Raw genomic sequence first — 21199 nt, forward strand, 5'->3', positions numbered from 1 at the left:
ATGAGGTTCTGGAGCAGCTGAGATGTGTATTATGAGGTTCTGGAGCAGCTGAGGTGTGTAGTATGAGGTTCTGCAGCAGCTGAGGTGTGTAGTGTGAGGTTCTGCAGCAGCTGAGGTGTGTAGTATGAGGTTCTGCAGCAGCTGAGGTCCGTAGTATGAGCTTCTGGAGCAGCTGAGGTGTGTATTATGAGGTTCTGAGCAGCTGAGGTGTGTATTATGAGGTTCTGAGCAGCTGAGGTGTGTATTATGAGGTTCTGGAGCAGCCGAGATGTGTATTATGAGGTTCTGGATCAGTTGTGGTGTGCATTATGAGGTTCTGCAGCAGCTGAGGTGTGTATTATGAGGTTCTACAGCAGCTGAGGTGTGTATTTTGAGGTTCTACAGCAGCTGAGGTGTGTATTTTGAGGTTCTACAGCAGCTGAGGTGTGTATTATGAGTTTCTGGAGAAGCTGAGGTGTGTATTATGAGCTTCTGGAGAAGCTGAGGTGTGTATTATGAGGTTCTGAGCAGCTGAGGTGTGTATTATGAGGTTCTGGAGCAGCTGAGATGTGTATTATGAGGTTCTGCAGCAGCTGAGGTGTGTAGTATGAGGTTCTGCAGCAGTTGAGGTGTGTAGTATGAGGTTCTGCAGCAGCTTAGGTGTGTATTATGATGTTCTGGAGCAGCTGAGAGGTGTATTATGAGGTTCTGCAGCAGCGGTGGTGTGCATTACGAGGTTCAGCAGCAGTTGTGGGATTATAGGAGGTGCTCAGGTGTGTATTATGAGGTTCTGCAGCAGCTGAGGTGTGTAGTATGAGGTTCTGCAGCAGCGGTGGTGTGTATTATAAGGTTCTGGAGCAGCTGAGGAATGTATTATGAGGTTCTGTGGCATTATAGGAGGGCCTCAGGTGTATTTTGAGCTGCCAAAATATTTAGTTTATGGAAGTAAGATTCTTACCAAGTCTTCGTCCTTGAGTGACGTTCGCGTGGCCATAGCTGAGGTAATACCGGCTTTCCTGGACTGCACCAGGGACTGTAAGAAGAAAGATTTAGGAGTTAGAACTGAATTAGAAGTTACTTTCATCCTTCCAGATCATTAGAGACACCTTGTAGAAGTCAGGACAGTGACCTGCAGGGGTGTATAGTACAATATGCAGGATTTCAGGAGGGCTATGCGGCCTGCAGATTGGCATGGCACCTGTCGGCCAGCCACCTGCGTGAGCCTTGTGTCTTATAGCTAGCATCAGCATTTCCAAAGTGTTTTTCCCTTGCAGATCACGTCCTGAATCCTCGGCGTCTTCTAGGATTATAATCTTGGTCCAGAAAGAAAGCAAATCATAGTTTAAGCAATAAAATAAATAAAATTGATAGGAGAAACTGCTACAGGGAAAGAAAACACTAGAAGAGGAGGAAAAAAAAAGGGTAATGCATACATGGCAAGGGATGACCAGGGATGCCAGTGAGGGCACCCGGGCATGTATGCAGGAGTGGCAGAGGCTACTGAATGGGGTCTAGGGCTACAAATCTGCCATTCAGTGTCCATCACTGAGTGTAATGAACCTGGTGGTGTAAGGTCACGGTTGTGTACGCTGGAGCAGCTTTTTTATGTCGGGAGGTCAGCTTCGGACAGATATTTTGGACGCGGTACTTCCTAATCTCAAAAGCCATAGCAGATACAATTTGAAGCCCAACACTCCTATCTTGCACATGGTTGCTCCATCTCTGGAGACATGCATTAGGCAGTGCATTTTACAAAGGGTAGCAAGAAGTATACAACGGAAGTGGAAATAGTGGTGCCAATCTGATCCAATATCACCAATATCGACCAGACACCCATACATTATATCTTTGCATTCCAGAAAAGATCCTCCATAAATTTGCTCTCAGCATAGCTTAAAAAGCCATGGACCCCTTTAACATGGAAAAAATTATTTTACCTATGTTTTTGCTTACCCTTAGTTGATAAAACTGCAAAAAGTGTCAATTCCCTGCAATTTGCAGCTTGATTCAAGTTTCAGATTTTTCTTTTGTGGGAGTTTCTCTCTCAGTAATACAAGCTGGATGCAAGCCATGTATATTTCTCTCAGTAACACAGGCTGCGTGCAAGCCTTGTATATTTATCTCAGTAATAGAGGCTGCGTGCAAGCCACGTATTTTTATCTCAGTAATACAGGCTGGGTGCAAGCCTTGTATATTTCTCCCAGTTATAAAGGCTGGGTGCAAGCCTTGTATATCACTCCCAGTAATACAGGCTGGGTGCAAGCCTTTTATATTTTTCTCAGTAATAGATGCTGGGTGCAAGCCTTGTATACTTCTCCCAGTAATACAGGCTGGGTGCAAGCCTTGTATATTTCTCCCAGTAATAGAGGCTGGGTGCAAGCCTTGTATATTTCTCCCAGTAATAGAGGCTGGGTGCAAGCCTTGTATATTTCTCCCAGTAATAGAGGTTGGGTGCAAGCCTTGTATATTTCTCCCAGTAATACAGGCTGGGTGCACGCCTTGTATATTTCTCCCAGTAATACAGGCTGGGTGCAAGCCTTGCATATTTCTCCCAGTAATACAGGCTGGGTGCAAGCCTTGTATATTTCTCCCAGTAATACAGGCTGGGTGCAAGCCTTGTATATTTCTCTCAGTAATATAGGCTGGGTGCAAGCCTTGTATATTTCTCCCAGTAATGCCTAATATATTTCTCCCAGTAATAGAGGCTGGGTGCAAGCCTTGTATATTTCTCCCAGTAATACAGGCTGGGTGCAAGCCTTGTATATTTCTCCCAGTAATACAGGCTGGGTGCAATCCTTGTATATTTCTCCCAGTAATACAGGCTGGGTGCAAGCCTTGTATATTTCTCCCAGTAATACAGGCTGGGTGCAAGCCTTGTATATTTCTCCCAGTAATACAGGCTGGGTGCAAGCCTTTTATATTTTTCTCAGTAATACAGGCTGGGTGCAAGCCTTGTATATTTCTCCCAGTAATGCTTTGTATATTTCTCCCAGTAATAGAGGCTGGGTGCAAGCCTTGTATATTTCTCCCAGTAATAGAGGCTGGGTGCAAGCCTTGTATATTTCTCCCAGTAATAGAGGCTGGGTGCAAGCCTTGTATATTTCTCCCAGTAATAGAGGCTGGGTGCAAGCCTTGTATATTTCTCCCAGTAATAGAGGCTGGGTGCAAGCCTTGTATATTTCTCCCAGTAATAGAGGCTGGGTGCAAGCCTTGTATATTTCTCCCAGTAATAGAGGCTGGGTGCAAGCCTTGTATATTTCTCCCAGTAATAGAGGCTGGGTGCAAGTCTTGTATATTTCTCCCAGTAATAGAGGCTGGGTGCAAGCCTTGTATATTTCTCCCAGTAATACAGGCTGGGTGCACGCCTTGTATATTTCTCCCAGTAATACAGGCTGGGTGCAAGCCTTGCATATTTCTCCCAGTAATACAGGCTGGGTGCAAGCCTTGTATATTTCTCCCAGTAATACAGGCTGGGTGCAAGCCTTGTATATTTCTCCCAGTAATACAGGCTGGGTGCAAGCCTTGTATATTTCTCTCAGTAATATAGGCTGGGTGCAAGCCTTGTATATTTCTCCCAGTAATGCCCAATATATTTCTCCCAGTAATAGAGGCTGGGTGCAAGCCTTGCATATTTCTCCCAGTAATACAGGCTGGGTGCAAGCCTTGTATATTTCTCCCAGTAATACAGGCTGGGTGCAAGTCTTGTATATTTCTCCCAGTAATACAGGCTGGGTGCAAGCCTTGTATATTTCTCCCAGTAATACAGGCTGGGTGCAAGCCTTGTATATTTCTCTCAGTAATATAGGCTGGGTGCAAGCCTTGTATATTTCTCCCAGTAATGCCCAATATATTTCTCCCAGTAATAGAGGCTGGGTGCAAGCCTTGTATATTTCTCCCAGTAATACAGGCTGGGTGCAAGCCTTGTATATTTCTCCCAGTAATACAGGCTGGGTGCAAGCCTTGTATATTTCTCCCAGTAATACAGGCTGGGTGCAAGCCTTGTATATTTCTCCCAGTAATAGAGGCAGGGTGCACGCCTTGTATATTTCTCCCAGTAATAGAGGCTGGGTGCACGCCTTGTATATTTCTCCCAGTAATACAGGCTGGGTGCAAGCCTTTTATATTACTCCCAGTAATACAGGCTGGGTGCAAGCCTTGTATATTTTTCTCAGTAATAGAGGCTGGGTGCAAGCCTTGTATACTTCTCCCAGTAATACAGGCTGGGTGCAAGCCTTGTATATTTCTCCCAGTAATACAGGCTGGGTGCAAGCCTTGTATATTTCTCCCAGTAATACAGGCTGGGTGCACGCCTTGTATATTTCTCCCAGTAATACAGGCTGGGTGCAAGCTTGTATATTTCTCTCAGTAATACAGGCTGGGTGCAAGCCTTGTATATTTCCTTCAGTAATATAGGCTGCATGTAAGGTTTGTGTGTATCCAGGCTACAACTGTTTTTTATTAGCTTACATATCGGCACAGTTTCTATCCTGAACTTATTTCCTTCTCATGTGCTTTCCTCCTGGTCTTAAGCCTGTTTTCTCTGCCCTCCTAGAGACTGTAGATACTTTACCCCTCTCCACAAGATGAAGATCTGTATACAACCTCCCTGCTGTTATCTCTATTACAGAGAGAAGATATAATGAAGCAGAGAGAGAAGTCAGGAGTACAAACAGGAGCTCTGATGGATATGTAACATTTTTGCAGATCGCTCAGCTAGATAAATGACTAATGGAAACTCTTGTGGCAGCAAAATGGTATTGAATAAGATTTAGTACATTTCTTAACTTTCAATTAAGGAAACAAAAAAATAGTATTAAAAAAAAAATTGTGCAAAAGTGTACATAGCCTTTAACCCAACATCTGCAAAATAATAGCGAGCAGTCGGTGTAAATTCAATAGACTGCACTTACACTGGGGCAGGGGAGTTGAGCAGCCAACGCATGGCAACTAAGACCAGCTTTCTTTTCACTCTTTTATTGTAAGACATAGGCACACAATAGTAATAATATATACCGTATGTGAAGCTTTTCATTGAAACCTTTTCTATGAGAACACAAACAGGGTCCGTGAAAGAGAATAAATGATCCATTAGTGGAAATATGGCAGTCTAAGTATGAGGGTCCATTAAGTCAGTGATGTAGGGAGCGCTGCCAGCCAAACAAAGGATTTATAACAGGTCATGCCGCAGAGGGAAGGTAAAATGATACTAATGCGAGAGATCCAAGGCCTGCCGCTTACTGTGGAGAGAAGCTACTTACCATCGCCTGTAGAATAAGGGGGGCAGCAGCATATAAAAGAATTGTAAAAGGTTAATTCAGATAGAAAATCATCTGGAGAAGTCGGGTTGTTAACATTTACTGTAGGGTTGGTTGTATCTAGTCCTCAATGTGTATGGGATTAACCAGGAGATTGAAAAATCAGGCCCATAAATTATGGAGATTGATACCCGCAGATCACTGGAGATTGATACCCGCAGAACTCGTCTCCTCATCAATGGACTAACAAAAACTTACTATAACATTTAAGAACCCAAAATCTTCTTAAAATATAGCTATTATTTATTGATGCCTGACAAAAATGTAAGACAAAGGGGATTTCAGGAGCCTTGGAAACTTGGATTCTCTTCTAACTCCAAAGGGACAATCCCATTAACAGAATCGTTAAAAATAATTAGGCTCTCTCTATGTTGTCTGAGAGCAGCATGATGAAAACGCTGAGACCCTGATTCCAGCGATGTGTCACTTAATGGTGTTCATTCAACCATCTGCATTGGGATGTCTCCAATTTCCCACCGAAGCCAGACGTCGGTGGAATGAAGGGTCAGGCATGTTGGATTTCAGCTTGTCCGATCATTTTCTTACCGTGGGAGAGAAGCTGCTGCTAAAAGGTGTACAACAACAATTTATTCTTCCAAACAAGAAGCCAAAACAGGTGTTTGGGTAAAGGGGAGATTTCGGGAAGAATTGCTGATACAATCCAGTACATTATATTGTTGTCAATGCACACTGAATTGTACAAATACAATTTTTAACAAAATTTGTATCAATAGTAGAGATGAGCGAACCAGAACTTAAAAGTTCAGGGTTCGTACCGGACACCTCCGAACACGGACTTCTCCCGGAAGGAGAGGAAGAGAATATTTTCCAGTTCCAATGTTTGGGTCCCCATTGTATTCAATGGGGCTCGGGTACTGGTTCAAGTTCTGGTACCCAAACTTCCATGGGTCCGCTCATTCCTAATCAATGGTAAAACAATTTTTACAACGCTTGTTTTAAATGTGCAAAAAAATTGTCAAATACAGTTTTGGATACCTTAAAGCAACTTTTACTTATTTATTTATCTTTTGGGGGAGGGAGGGTTGTTACTTTAAGAAAGAACTAATCCTATATCATGAGGGCATCATGGTGAGCCATTATTATTCGTGATGAGGACTGATCTTATACACGACCACCATTGTATTTTAAATGTTAATATTTTGTTTTTAGATTTTATTTAATGATTGTCTTAATATTGATACAGTGGCCTATTTTATAGATAGTAGGAATATAGTAATATATGTGCAAATACTGACCACTAGTGATCACTAAAAACACTTCTCTTTTGTGACTCTTTGATTTTAGCCATTTTTTATTTTGTTTAGTAACACTTCCAATCAGTGCGGTGAACAGAAACATTTTGTTGACAAGAGGAATAATGGAGTCCAGTTGTGCGATTTCTCCATTATTCCCCCTGGTAATGTATATGTTATCTTATAACTCCATAAAAAAATATATAATTAATCGTTATTTCATAGGAATGCCATAATTTTCCAGAACATACAGTGCCTACAAGTAGTATTCAACCCCCTGCAGATTTAGCTGGTTTGATAAGATGCAAATAAGTTAGAGCCTTCAAACTGCAAACGAGAGTAGGTTTTATGAACAGAAGCATAAATCTTACAAACCAAAAAGTTATGTTGCTCAGTTGAATTTTATTAAATTTTAAACATAAAAGTGTGGGTCAATTATTATACAACCCCTATGTTTAATATTTTGTGGAATAACCCTTGTTTGCAATTACAGCTAATAATCGTCTTTTATAAGACCTGATCAGGCCGGCACAGGTCTGTGGAGTTATCTTGGCCCACTCCTCCATGCAGATCTTCTCCAAGTTATCTAGGTTCTTTGGGTGTCTCATGTGGACTTTATTCTTGAGCTCCTTCCACAAGTTTTCAATTGGGTTAAGGTCAGGAGACTAACTAGGCCACTCCAACACCTTGACTTTTTCCCTCTTGAACCAGGCCTTGGTTTTCTTGGCTGTGTGCTTTGGGTCGTTGTCTTGTTGGAAGATGAAATTACAACCCATCTTAAGATCCTTGATGGAGGAGCGGAGGTTCTTGGCCAAAATCTCCAGGAAGGCCGTGCTATCCATCTTCCCATGGATGCGGACCAGATGGCCAGGCCCCTTGGCTGAGAAACAGCCCCACAGCATGATGCTGCCACCACCATGCTTGACTGTAGGGATGGTATTCTTGGGGTCGTATGCAGTGCCATCCAGTCTCCAAACGTCACGTGTGTGGTTGGCACCAAAGATCTCGATCTTGGTCTCATCAGACCATAGAACCTTGAACCAGTCTGTCTCAGAGTCCTCCAAGTGATCATGAGCAAACTGTAGACGAGCCTTGACATGACGCTTTGAAAGTAAAGGTACCTTACGGGCTCATCTGGAACGGAGACCATTGCGGTGGAGTACGTTACTTATGGTATTGACTGAAACCAATGTCCCCACTGCCATGAGATCTTCCCGGAGCTCCTTCCTTGTTGTCCTTGGGTTAGCCTTGACTCTTCGGACAAGCCTGGCCTCGGCACGGGAGGACACTTTCAAAGGCTGTCCTGGCCGTGGCAGGCTAACAGTAGTTCCATAAGCCTTCCACTTACGGATGATGCTCCCAACAGTGGAGACAGGTAGGCCCAACTCCTTGGAAAGGGTTTTGTACCCCTTGCCAGCCTTGTGACCCTCCACGATCTTGTCTCTGATGGCCTTGGAATGCTCCTTTGTCTTTCCCATGTTGACCATGTCTGAGTGCTGTTCACAAGTTTGGGGAGGGTCTTAAATAGTCAGAAAAGGCTGGCAAAAGAGATCTTTAATCCACACATGTGAAGCTCATTATTCTTGGTGCCTGAACTACTTCTTAAAACTTTAGGGGGACCAAACAGAATTCTTGTGGTTTGAGGGGTTGAATAATAAATGACACTCTGAATTAACTTTTAAAAAAAAAAAAAAAAATTTGCTGCAGTGCATTTCCCACTTCCAGGCTGATCTACAGTACAAATGTCACAATGCCAAGTTAATTCCGCATGTGTCAACCAGCTAAATCTGCAGGGGGTTGAATACTACTTGTAGGCACTGTATGTTAGAGGAGCTGACATCTGAAGACAGTCTCTTCATCAAAGAATTCCATTCTTAAAAAAAATAAAAGGGGGCGGGGGGGGGGGGCCCGACCTTAATTCTGCCTCCTTATACAATGTGTAACTAGTCAATAATATACATGTACATGGCACAATTATTCAAGCTCAGTCACCGTAAACTTACCAATTCGCTAACCAAAGGAATAGGCTTCTTCTTGCGAAGATCAGGCATACTGTCAATCCCATACAAGCCTCCGGCAGGCCTGGAGAAAGACGTACAGTGAAAGCAGGAAAGTGCACTCACACGAAAGAACGATTTAATTCAGAAGTTGTGACACAATAGAACCAAGAGCAACAAAACGCTGGAACTATTAGTGGTCAGAACCGAGGAAACAGCAACTCGGTCATCAGGTCAGACACACGGCGGATGATAGAGCACTTGTCAATGACACATGTAACAAAGGGAACGATTCCTCAGCTATTCAGTGAAGATATACAGTACAACAGGGTGGACTCCGGCTAGTACTTCAGCTTGAGGGGCTCAAAAGGTAGAAAACGTGTGGAAAAGTTGAGCAAAACCAACCAATATTAAACTGAACATGCAGCAGATGTGATCACACGCTAGCTCCAGTGTTTGGGGTTCACAGGATCTCCTATTTCAGCTGGATATGCATCCGATCAGATCCCAGGGCGTCATGGGATCAAGGTAAGGTAAGCAGAATCATTTATTTTTCTTTAAATGAGTTATGGAAGAGAGGAATAGAACGGGAGACATTATAACAGGATGAGGCCAAGATGGGGGACATTATACCAGGATGGGGCAAAAATGGGGGACATTAGGCCAGGATGGGGCAAAAATGGGGGACATTATACCAGGATGGGGCAAAAATGGAGGACATTATACCAGGATGGGGCAAAAATGGAGGACATTATACCAGGATGGGGCAAAAAAAGGGGGACATTAGGCCAGGATGGGGCAAAAATGGGGGACATTAGGCCAGGATGGGGGACATTAGGCCAGGATGGGGGACATTAGGCCAGGATGGGGGACATTAGGCCAGGATGGGGGACATTAGGCCAGGATGGGGGACATTATACCAGGTAGGGGGCAAGGATGGGGGACATTATACCAGGATGGGGCACATTATTACACAAGGGTGCAAACACGTGTTTTTATAGGATCTACAACGCTACAGGGGCCCATACATCTGGCAAAGAAGCACGTGAGGGCCCAGGTCCATATTTTGCACCAGAGCCGACTGGACTCTAGTTATGCCACTGTCTGTGCTTTTGACATTCCTGATATATATACTAGGACCACTTATCTGCTAACCTGAAGAATAAATCTTCTTAATGAGGGTTTCTGATACCATGTTTCTTGCTCTCAGGATTGAATGCCAATTAAGAGATATAGAGATATACTTGAAATAATGTAAGCTGCGGTTCACATACATGCAGTTATTGACTCCATTATCACAGCGGCACTCTATATTCAGTGGACTCTGAGCCACGCTGTGATCTGCAGAGCGTCTCCCCATCATCGCATTGTATAATAAATCAATTATTCCCACTGATAAGTAGGAAAATATGAAGCAGCCGCAGAACACAAACAGTACAAACAGAATAAGGAATAAAAGGGCTCACCCTCCTCCTTTAAACCACGGTGGCTTTGATGGGTCACCGTCATCTTGCGTCTGATGGCGAAAAACAGAAATGCAGGTCAATGTCATGATAAGAATAGGAGTTATAGTACAGAGCACTTATACGCTCACAACACACGCGGCTCCCGTCTCTGGTCATATACGTCACATGTGCACACAGTCACGCGGGGCCCATATAGTGTTCTCCTGGTCCTCCGTGCCTTCCCCAACTATATACACATCCTTCAGGTGCTCTGAGTGCATAGAAGGCCGATATACACACATACACATTTATCGTCACATATAGGGCAGGTACAGAGCCCGTTTAGAGCACGTGAACTTGTAAAAGGTTCCTGACCCAGACTAGAAAACATAGGCCCCGATTCATCACAAAAGGCGTTTTGTGCACCAGTCTTTATCCAGGGTGCGATGGAATAAAATGTGCCAAATTCCTTAAGAAGTGAGCACACCATAATGAGTGCCGTTATCACAGAACTCTGTATTTTGTACCACCAAGTTAACAGGTTACTTATAGATCTTCAGGAGGCATAACAGAGGAAAAGCAAAGTGCAGAGTTTTATTAAAAAAAAAAAAAAAGGTTGTTGGGGATTTCGTCCATTGTGCTTCCCACCCCTACCATTCAATGGCGGTTGTCTGTCAATATACAGTGTACACAGAAAGCAGCCAGGGGTGTGGGTGAGATTATACAGGGCTCAGCATTCAGAGCACCGCTAGATCTGCTGCAGAGAAAACCGTAACAGCATGCAGACCGGCAAGTGACACGTTGATGATGCGCAGCACAAAAAATTATTTCACCAGGCGTTTTCGCCATTTATTGGAAGCTTGCTTCAACTCCGAGATCGTCATGAAACATATCTGAAGATCTGTGGTCATGTAAAACTATTCACAGTACTGCGACAATCACAAGTAGGTGTACTGAAGGCATGATCGAAGCAGGTAAAGACAGTCCACACTGGTCACATGTAGAGAAGTATTCTCCATCCTGCTGCCGACCATCCATAGTCACTTGCGAGTAGGCTCAAGACTCAAGGTATTAACAGGTCATGCAGACAAAGAAAAGTATATAAAAAAAAAACACAATTAACCTGATATTCAACTTTAAGACCCTCTGTGCATGAAGGAAAGAGCAGAAGAGAAAGTGAAGGTTAGTAGAGATGGTGAGCGGTCTGGGTGCACACTGAGCGGGATACGGAAGGTGACGACGGCCAATTGCATGGTAACAACACCAAAGCCTCAGACAGGGCCAAAATCGGTCAAGGATGTAAAGAATACACCCAATACAATATTTTTGTTTTATTATCAGACTGCTGCTATTATAATAAGGGGGTAAGTTGGTGTGATCAGTATAGAGGCGCTCCGGTCACGATCCACCGTAGTACAATAAAAAATATTCCCTGCTAATTGCAGAGATATCAGCCAGTGCCCGAGGCGGCAAAATGTGCCATAGATGTTCAGAACAAAAGAATCTAAGTTAGGAAAGAGCATCTTGTCCCACAGACTAAGGGATATAATGGACAGGATGAGTTATCCATGCATCTATGGCCTCCTTAAAGGGGTTCTATTCTTTTTAAATTGGACCTCCCACCTGGTTTTGATTTCCTGGCTAATCTGACAGTCACATATTAGGGCCCATTAGACAGGCAAACCTGTGCCATTAAATAACCGCTGACCGCTACGTGCAAGATGATTGGCTGTTTTAATGTCAACCGAAATGCCATGTGCACAGACAGTTCAATAATAGGATTGTATTGTGGGCATAGACCATCATGTCATGGGCAGCAAATGTCCTGTTTACTTGAGGAAATGTGCTGCAGAGAGAGATGATTTTTAAGCCAGCTAGATAGGGAGTTCCTAGTATTATAGGCCTGTCTAAATGGGCCTTTATACCGTGCTGAGATGGCGTATGGTAAAGAGGGCGGCGAGATGGCGGACAGGGAAGAGGGCGGCGAGATGGCGGACAGGGAAGAGGGCGGCGAGATGGCGGACAGGGAAGAGGGCGGCGAGATGGCAGACAGGGAAGAGGGCGGCGAGATGGCAGACAGGGAAGAGGGCGGCGAGATGGCAGACAGGGAAGAGGGCGGCGAGATGGCAGACAGGGAAGAGGGCGGCGAGATGGCAGACAGGGAAGAGGGCGGCGAGATGGCGGACAGGGAAGAGGGCGGCGAGATGGCGGACAGGGAAGAGGGCGGCGAGATGGCGGACAGGGAAGAGGGCGGCGAGATGGCGGACAGGGAAGAGGGCGGCGAGATGGCGGACAGGGAAGAGGGCGGCGAGATGGCGGACAGGGAAGAGGGCGGCGAGATGGCAGACAGGGAAGAGGGCGGCGAGATGGCAGACAGGGAAGAGGGCGGCGAGATGGCAGACAGGGAAGAGGGCGGCGAGATGGCGGACAGGGAAGAGGGCGGCGAGATGGCGGACAGGGAAGAGGGCGGCGAGATGGCGGACAGGGAAGAGGGCGGCGAGATGGCGGACAGGGAAGAGGGCGGCGAGATGGCGGACAGGGAAGAGGGCGGCGAGATAGCGGACAGGGAAGAGGGCGGCGAGATGGTGGACAGAGAAGAGGATGGCGGGACGGTGGACAGGGAAGAGGGCGGTAAGATGGTGGACAGGGAAGAGGGCGCTGATGTGGTGTATGGTAAATACAAAGGAGATCTATATAATGAAGACCACTGTACTGAGTGCTGGTTTTCTAAGCAGTCCTTAAGTCGATAAGATGATCACCCAGTACGGTAAGCTGTACAATCTACAGTTAGACATACTCAACACCATACAGTAAAATGCCACAGAACCATGCACAGCACAACACACTGTACACAGCACTATACAGCAAGACACATCCACAGGGAAAGACGTGGTAAGAGGTCAAAAACTAGACAGATCCTTCTGAAGCATAGGATCTCTACAGACTCTGAACAGTGGATTTGAGGCTTATTCTGCAAGAGTCGCTGGCCTCCCTATGTAATAATAGCTGCACCGAATCCAGTCTATAAATAAAGTGTGAACTTATTACAACGCACTGAAAATAAAGTGCACAGTGTACGCCGCTCTTATGTGTTAAGGAAACAGTCTCACTGCAGTTATAGCAGTGAATACTAATTACATGGGTTAATGGGAGCCGAATAGCAATATTTTTGTGGACGATGTCCCTGAGAAAACAATTACAGCTGCATTTAATAATCCAGAAAAAAAAGATGCATGAAAAATATTGTCACTTTACAGATAATGACAATCCGACAATTGTACTATATGGTCTTATACTGCTGACACTTAGTGAAAATGTGCAGTAAGAGTAGCGTTATCAGCGCGTCTCCACCCATTAAAAAAGGCACAGTTTTTAAGAAATTTTAATGTGCTAGTGATGAGAAATCTAGTGGAGACATCTTAGGCAAAAGCAACGAGGGCGTATCAGTGCACTTAACAGTCTTTTTCCAAATGCACAGACACGCCCCCAGTGCACTTCCATCCTGATCTGCATATGACATATATGCTAGGATTTTTCAGGACTGGAACATTGGATTTCTGAAAAATAAATAAATTATATATATATATATATATATATATATATATATATATATATATATATATACATATACATATACATATACACACAGTACAGACCAAAAGTTTGGACACACCTTCTCATTTAAAGATTTTTCGGTATTTTCATGACTATGAAAATTGTACATTCACACTGAAGGCATCAAAACTATGAATTAACACATGTGGAATTATATACTTAACAAAAAAGTGTGAAACAACTGAAAATATGTCTTATATTCTAGGTTCTTCAAAGTAGCCACCTTTTGCTTTGATGGCTGCTTTGCACACTCTTGGCATTCTCTTGATGAGCTTCAAGAGGTAGTCACCGGAAATGGTCTTCCAACAATCTTGAAGGAGTTCCCAGAGATGCTTAGCACTTATTGGCTCTTTTGCCTTCACTCTGCGGTCCAGCTCACCCCAAACCATCTCAATTGGGTTCAGGTCTGGTGACTGTGGAGGCCAGGTCATCTGGCGTAGCACCCCATCACTCTCCTTCTTGGTCAAATAGCCCTTACACAGCCTGGAGGTGTGTTTGGGGTCATTGTCCTGTTCAAAAATAAATGATGGTCCAACTAAACGCAAACTGGATGGAATAGCATGCTGCTGCAAGATGCTGTGGTAGCCATGCTGGTTCAGTATGCCTTCAATTTTGAATAAATCCCCAACAGTGTCACCAGCAAAGCACCCCCACACCATCACACCTCCTCCTCCATGCTTCACGGTGGGAACCAGGCATGTAGAGTCCATCCGTCAACCTTTTCAGCATCGCACAAAGACACGGTGGTTGGAACCAAAGATCTCAAATTTGGACTCATCAGACCAAAGCACAGATTTCCACTGGTCTAATGTCCATTCCTTGTGTTCTTTAGCCCAAACAAGTCTCTTCTGCTTGTTGCCTGTCCTAAGCAGTGGTTTCCTAGCAGCTATTTTACCATGAAGGCCTGCTGCACAAAGTCTCCTCTTAACAGTTGTCTGCTGCTAGAACTCTGTGTGGCATTGACCTGGTCTCTAATCTGAGCTGCTGTTAACCTGCGATTTCTGAGGCTGGTGACTCGGGTAAACTTATCCTCAGAAGCAGAGGTGACTCTTGGTCTTCCTGTCCTGGGGCGGTCCTCATGTGAGCCAGTTTCTTTGTAGCGCTTGATGGTTTTTGCAACTGCACTTGGGGACACTTTCAAAGTTTTCCCAATTTTTCGCACTGACTGACCTTCATTTCTTAAGGTAATGATGGCCACTCATTTTTCTTTACTTAGCTGCTTTTTTCTTGCCATAATACAAATTCTAACAGTCTATTCAGTAGGACTATCAGCTGTGTATCCACCAGACTTCTGCACAACACAACTGATGGTCCCAACCCCATTTATAAGGCAAGAAATCCCACTTATTAAACCTGACAGGGCACACCTGTGAAGTGAAAACCATTTCCGGTGACTACCTCTTGAAGCTCATCAAGAGAATGCCAAGAGTGTGCAAAGCAGTCATCAAAGCAAAAGGTGGCTACTTTGAAGAACCTAGAATATAAGACATATTTTCAGTTGTTTCACACTTTTTTGTTAAGTATATAATTCCACATGTGTTAATTCATAGTTTTGATGCCTTCAGTGTGAATGTACAATTTTCAAAGTCATGAAAATACAGAAAAATCTTTAAATGAGAGGGTGTGTCCAAACTTTTGGTCTGTTCTGTATATATGTGTATATGTGTTTAATTTTTATTGGAAGACAAGCACCTAGAAGGCCATATTACTATTTCCATATTACAAACAGAAAAATGTGCCGACGGGCTCCCTTTTAATAGGAGATCACAATATTGTTTCAGCGAAGATCAAAAGATTCAAACCCCCCAAAAAAGGACAAATACAAAAATTTAAATACATTTTAAATAAATAAATATTGAAATAGGAAACAAAACAACAAAAACAAAAAAATTAAGATGGCTCCAGAAAGAAAAAAAAAAAAAGTGAAACACAAAAACTGGCCATAACAAAGCGCAAAAAAACCTATTTATTGAGCAGTGGCTGCCTACATATGAGCAAGCACTCTGTCATGGGCACCCGGGCTGCCCGCGGGTATGATCTTCTTTATTACGAGGTATATTTCATAGAAGCCGCTAATATATAAATAATTAAAGCGGTCGCACATCAGAGCGAGGAGCGGAGACCACGTGTTCAGCGCCTGATCCCACAGGCGAGAGATAATTAATAGGTTTCACCCTCCAAGTTCCTACACAGCCGACACGTTACAGGGGCTTATTAGGTAAAGACCGTGAACTGCGTGGGTGACGCACGGACCCCCTCCCCCGCCAATTAGTGTAATTTCTCCAGCAGTATAACAATAACATCAGAACACGGGGCCAAATGCAAAATGACGGGTGGCCGCTCCTCTCCAGGAGAACGCTGTACATGGAGCGAGTCACTGGAAAATCCATAATGTAGTAAGCTTTAGGCTACGAACGAAAAACAAGAATCAACCAGAAAACAAGCACTATCATTTACAGGTGCACGTGGACCACAAGTCCCAGCATACTGAACCATACAGCATTATACTCTATTGTGCAGAGGTCGTTGCTCTCTGTATTAGAATCACACATAAAGCCACTATAAACCATTACACTCTTCCTTTTATTCCCGCTGCTCCCCTGAGTATTCCATTTTTTTTCTTTTTTTAAATCCGCCATATAGTTCCAGACATAAGGGCCTTTTTATTTAGTGTGCTCACTTCTATGTTCTTTGCCAAGGGGGTGTGGCTCACAAGATTTTCGGGGGGGGGGGGGGGAAGGGGGTGTCTTTAGGCAGCTCTAGATTATAACCCCGTGAGCACCGCCTCTTGGTGAACAATAGAAATTTACATTCTAGGTGCACTAAAAAAAGTGCCCATATCTCTTGGAACTATATGGCATATTTAAAAATGAAAAAACTGGAATACTCAGGGGAGCAGTGGGAATACAATAAGAACAAAGACTGACCATTTCTGACCTGCCGATGGGACTTATTTAAAGGGAAAATTACCTATTGCTTAAAATCAGGTTTTTGTATTGCATATAATTTTTTGAAAACATTTTGCCTTTTTTTTTTTTCATATTAAGATTTTAATTAAAACACATAGTAATCTTGCAATTTTCACACTAGACACTTTAAACTCGTACTTCAGATCATTTCAGGAAGGGTTTTCAGCAGTCTCACTATCATCAGAGGCAGGATTAAAATGACAGGCAACACCTTTACACATTGCTCATAATACGGGATCCATCAATCACAAAAGGCGATGTCACAGCCCTCCCTGCTCCCCCTCAGTTCACAATGACCGTGAACAAGCTCATTAGATGCTTTAATACAAAATATAGGGTCGGGATCAAGTACTGTGGCTATGAACATGTGTTTCCTGAAACAAAAGTAAGTTGGACTTTAAAAAAGCCCCAGTGGCCAGTGTGACAATGGCAAAATTTCTTATTGTTAATACAAATTGTGATCTATAAAAAAAAAGATCTATACATCTCCCATAGTGTGCTATAGTAAAATATGTCATGTACAAATATTACACATTAAAGCAAAGAGGGTTGAGATCCTGAGAGCGAACAGAAAACCTGCAGTATGGTAAATGTGTCGTGAATGTAAGATAAGCTATGATGTAAAAGCTCAAAAGTTTTATAAACTTTCTCGGAATCTGTCACTATTGTTTTGCTCCCTTATCTGAGAGACCCTGATTCCAGCAATGTGTCACTTATCGGGCTGCTTGCCGTAGCTTTTTGAATTTTGGTTATATACGATTATATAAAGTTGCACGTATCCGCTAGACATATTCCCATAGGAATAATGAGAACATGGAGGCCACTTCTAGGACCTTTTCCTTTCCAAATTCCCAAGCAAACTCTGTGCAAGTGTCATTATATCCGGAGGCAGCATGAAGGGCCGGCCACTGCATGAAACAGGAGACACGAAAGGTGGCTGATGGCCGTGGAGGGGAATGCCAGCTAGACGCATCGGGAAGGAGTTGGCGCTCGCTTAATCTTACCGTAAATGATTAGTAATTAGCAATTATGCGGAATCAGGATGTTTTGTCCGAAGTGACAAGGAGAGAAATTGTTTCAAAAGTGTTTGTAACATACGTCTATTACTGAGTAGCCGGCAAATAATCACCTGCTGATTACCAGATTATACTCCACGGCTGAAAGAAGACAGCTCTGACCCCAGAGAGGTAACTGCAACCTCAGCACTCCATGTTCCCAAGGAACAAGATGGTCCTACACACCCGGGGTCACCTCCGAGGGGCGGTCACTGCACCACATAGTCTTTTTCATTTCTATTCTAGAATCACTTTGCGGTTCACATGTTCAGTGTTTTGAGTGGTTTGGGCTTTTTTTTTTGTTTCAGGTTTTGAAAAACACCTTATGGGTAAGAAAGTACGCACACGTTACTTATTTTTTTAAGCTCCTGATAGAATCAGGTCCAAACTAAGTGCTGTCCAATCAAACAGCTGCAAAGAAAAAAAGAATTCAGGTATTTAAAAAAATGCTTCAAAAACTGTTTCAGGAAACCAAAATCTCCTCCAAAAATTGACAAAAGGACAAACTTGTCAGTTCTGACAGTCTGAGAAAAACTCTGGTCCTGTTCCATCACAGGTTTCACGCCAGAATTCTTTGAAAGCTTTGAAAAGTCACAAAATTTAGGTGCAACTCGGGGTTGCACCTTAGTGTTGCGACTTTTGGAGTATTCACGACCATTTCGCAGAAGGGGTTGTGAAGCCTCAGCTCGTCTAATTTGTGACTAGCTCTGACGTTCCATAAGCCAGATATCTCAATCCAGTCCCTTACTGGAGTGAGGGATCTGGTGTGGTGCACGGAGGCGCCCGCCACTCTTCAGATGATCCAGATTCATGAAGAGGCAAGCACCTTTTCATGAATCAGGAGCGTCTGACTCTAGAATGTCCTCATAGGAGACCGCAATCTTCTGGACATTTAGGCCCCACTTTGGGGTCCACCCCCCTAAAACACTGGAGTGTCTCCAAAAACACACTGTCACACTTTTGGTGCGGAATGTTTTCTAAGCCCTACTGCTTTGATGAAGTCCAATATCCAGATCCTTTTTTTGCCCCGTCACCTGAGGAGAGAAAATATCTCCATACACGAGGTATTAAATAAATTGGCCGATTCAGCCAATGCTCATCCAATGTTTAGCCACTTTTAGGACACAAAGCAAAATCTCCAAGTGGGCTCCCCCATCTACAATGCGCCTATAAAATGTCTCTTATGGAGCAAAGTAGGCTTTGGGCTCCTTCAGGAACTAGGGACCAAGTGTGAAGGCTAAGAAAGAACCCTAGCAAAGCCTCAATGGATGACTAGAGTAAACCAGAAGGAGGTGGAAGTGTAAAAGAAATCAGTCTACTCTACAACACCTCAGTAATTCTATGGGAACCCTTTTAATGGATTCTACGGGTACACAAATAAGCTGGTATTAAGGTATACCTGTGCAGGTCTTTAGGCAAGCAAAATTCATTTGTATAATTTTTCGGGAATTCATTTAGGTTTTCAATGAAAAAAGAAAAGTTGGCGTTCATAGTACTATAAAATTCCAAACTTAATTCCCATTTTCAGCAAAGGCGCCCTTACATAGAGTAAAGTGGGCAAAACCAACAATTTTAGCAGAGCTTGCCAATTTCTTTTGTTTTTTTCCCTCCTAAAAACTCTCCAACAGATGATGTTTGGGTGACTTGAGCATCAGGATTTCTAACATACATTCCTTTTGCTTTCGGGGGAGAAAAAAGACCCCCAAAAGAAATCTGCAGAAGCTTCTTCCCCTCTCCTCATTAAAAACACATGCATGCTCTGGTGAACTGAATGTACATGTGTTAGGGGAATTAAAGAGGAACATGAATGAGTGTCCATCCAAAAGCTATTTCATGTGCTTGGGCACCTTAAGAGACAAGGAGTTATAGCAAGGTGGGGACATTAATCACATGTGGAAAACTGACAGACGAGGCCGGTGGGCACTGTAATGGCTGCCATTAGTGCTTGCCACCCAGGATCTTTTACCAGAGTAAAACGCCAAAGTTAATGACTCAAAAAGGAGGATCAAGAATTCACACCAGTTCATTTTATGGAAAATACTTTGCAGGTAGCAGAAGAGCTGAACTGAAAGTTTGAAATCCCAGGGAGTAAAAGGTAAATGGGCCTCGATTTCAAGAATGAACAATATGTTCCATGCAAACATCACAATGGCTGGTGGATGATGGACAGTTCATTGTGGGGGAGTATCTGACTGACATGATTTGAGTGGGAACCTGCGAGCAGTCACGGCTTCTGTTCAAATCAGCGGACTCTGGCACTCGTGGGCCGATAAGTACATTTAATAAAACGTTACTAACCTGTCATTTATGGAACAACGTGATAATATTAATCTACAGGAAACATAACAATGCACTCCGAGACGATTGGGAAAGTTTTAGAAAAGTATAAATCAGATAGATGCTCTGCTGAGAGTGAGGAGGTGGAAAAATGACGGAGTGGAATTACCAGGAAAGACCGCTTTCACACGTACGATAAGGCGGTGCAACGGACAACTGGACACAAGGACGGGGGTGGGGGGGCGGGTGTTTGTAGAGAAATTAAAAGTGTATTAGAAACTGTATTTTCACAGTTCCTGAGAGCAGTCACAAAGTCTCGCTCTGGAGGATCCAGCATACCCAGAGATTACATTCACAAACCATTGATTTTAATGGATATTTTGCAATGCTTCATTTTCCCTCTGGGAGCACTGCTCGGAAATTGAACACTTTCTGCCTCCAGCGATTTGCTGTAGTACCTGCAACAAGGCACTTGTGAGTATCAGAAAACCCCTCGAAGAAGAAAGATAAACCCACCTGTTTAAAAAGGTCTTCTACCTAATAAGTATTTTTGTATAAAGCAGATGATGCAGGGTGGAATGAGTGCAGGCATGAGCGTGGCCTCCTCTCCTCACAATGATAATTCAACACCTAGAATAATTTTAGCCTGGTTGCTAGGGCAATACTTCATATCCACATCCAAGCTGATATACAGAGATGCCAACCAAACTTGTCAACTCTTCCAGAACATCTGGGGGCTTCAGCAGACTCCTGTAAGAGTTGGCAAGTCTCCTGGGAGCCACTGAAGCCACCAAAAGAAAGCAGTGCTCTCTGAATGTCTAAATTTTTCTTAAAGTTTTAAGTTTTGCACCTTTAGTGCCTCCCTCCTGATTTTAAATATAGGAATGTACAGTTTTAGCCCAAGTCAAAGTCACGTTACTCTCTGTGTAAACTTAAAGTGAACCCACTGTGAAGTTTGTACCTCGTATATTGCTTGATGAATCAGCATTTACCCATATAGTTCAGTAAAGAGTTTTCAATCCTTCAAAGTGATGGACACCAAAATAGAGGATCCTTCTAAAACCAAAAGCAAATTAATAGTGTGACCTTAGAAATTATGCTCAAAACCAACCATGTATTGTAGGGTGGAGATTTAGCAGAAGTGATACTTGAGTATCAAAAAACATAGGTTAACTGTAGAAGTTCTTGACCTTTTACCATGACCAGAATGTGTTTCATCACATAAAACATTGGAGAAGAACACAACACAGAACAAAACATTATATACAAAAAATGTAATATACTTGGCAGTGCA

General features: G+C 43.4%; 1 protein-coding gene across 10 annotated transcripts in view; it reads right to left on the bottom strand.

The window, feature by feature from the left end:
• Positions 1-21199, bottom strand: part of UNC13B (unc-13 homolog B) — a 330375-nt gene that overhangs the window by 140338 nt on the left and 168838 nt on the right. For 7 of the 10 annotated variants that reach the window (XM_073680363.1, XM_073680367.1, XM_073680366.1 and 4 more), the window contains 3 exons: positions 10011-10060; positions 8551-8629; positions 938-1012 (listed from right to left, as the gene is read on the bottom strand). In XM_073680363.1, coding sequence (XP_073536464.1) covers positions 938-1012; positions 8551-8629; positions 10011-10060 — 204 coding nt within the window. Of the gene's footprint in view, positions 1-937; positions 1013-8550; positions 8630-10010; positions 10061-11112; positions 11136-20866; positions 20939-21199 lie in introns of those variants that run through there. The other 3 variants (XM_073680361.1, XM_073680362.1, XM_073680371.1) reach the window with 2 other exon arrangements.

This window comes from Phyllobates terribilis, unplaced genomic scaffold (assembly GCF_046119375.1).
Source record: "Phyllobates terribilis strain yellow unplaced genomic scaffold, ASM4611937v1 Scaffold_1__5_contigs__length_1240528914, whole genome shotgun sequence".
In the NCBI taxonomy this organism is placed as follows: Eukaryota; Metazoa; Chordata; class Amphibia; order Anura; family Dendrobatidae; genus Phyllobates; species Phyllobates terribilis.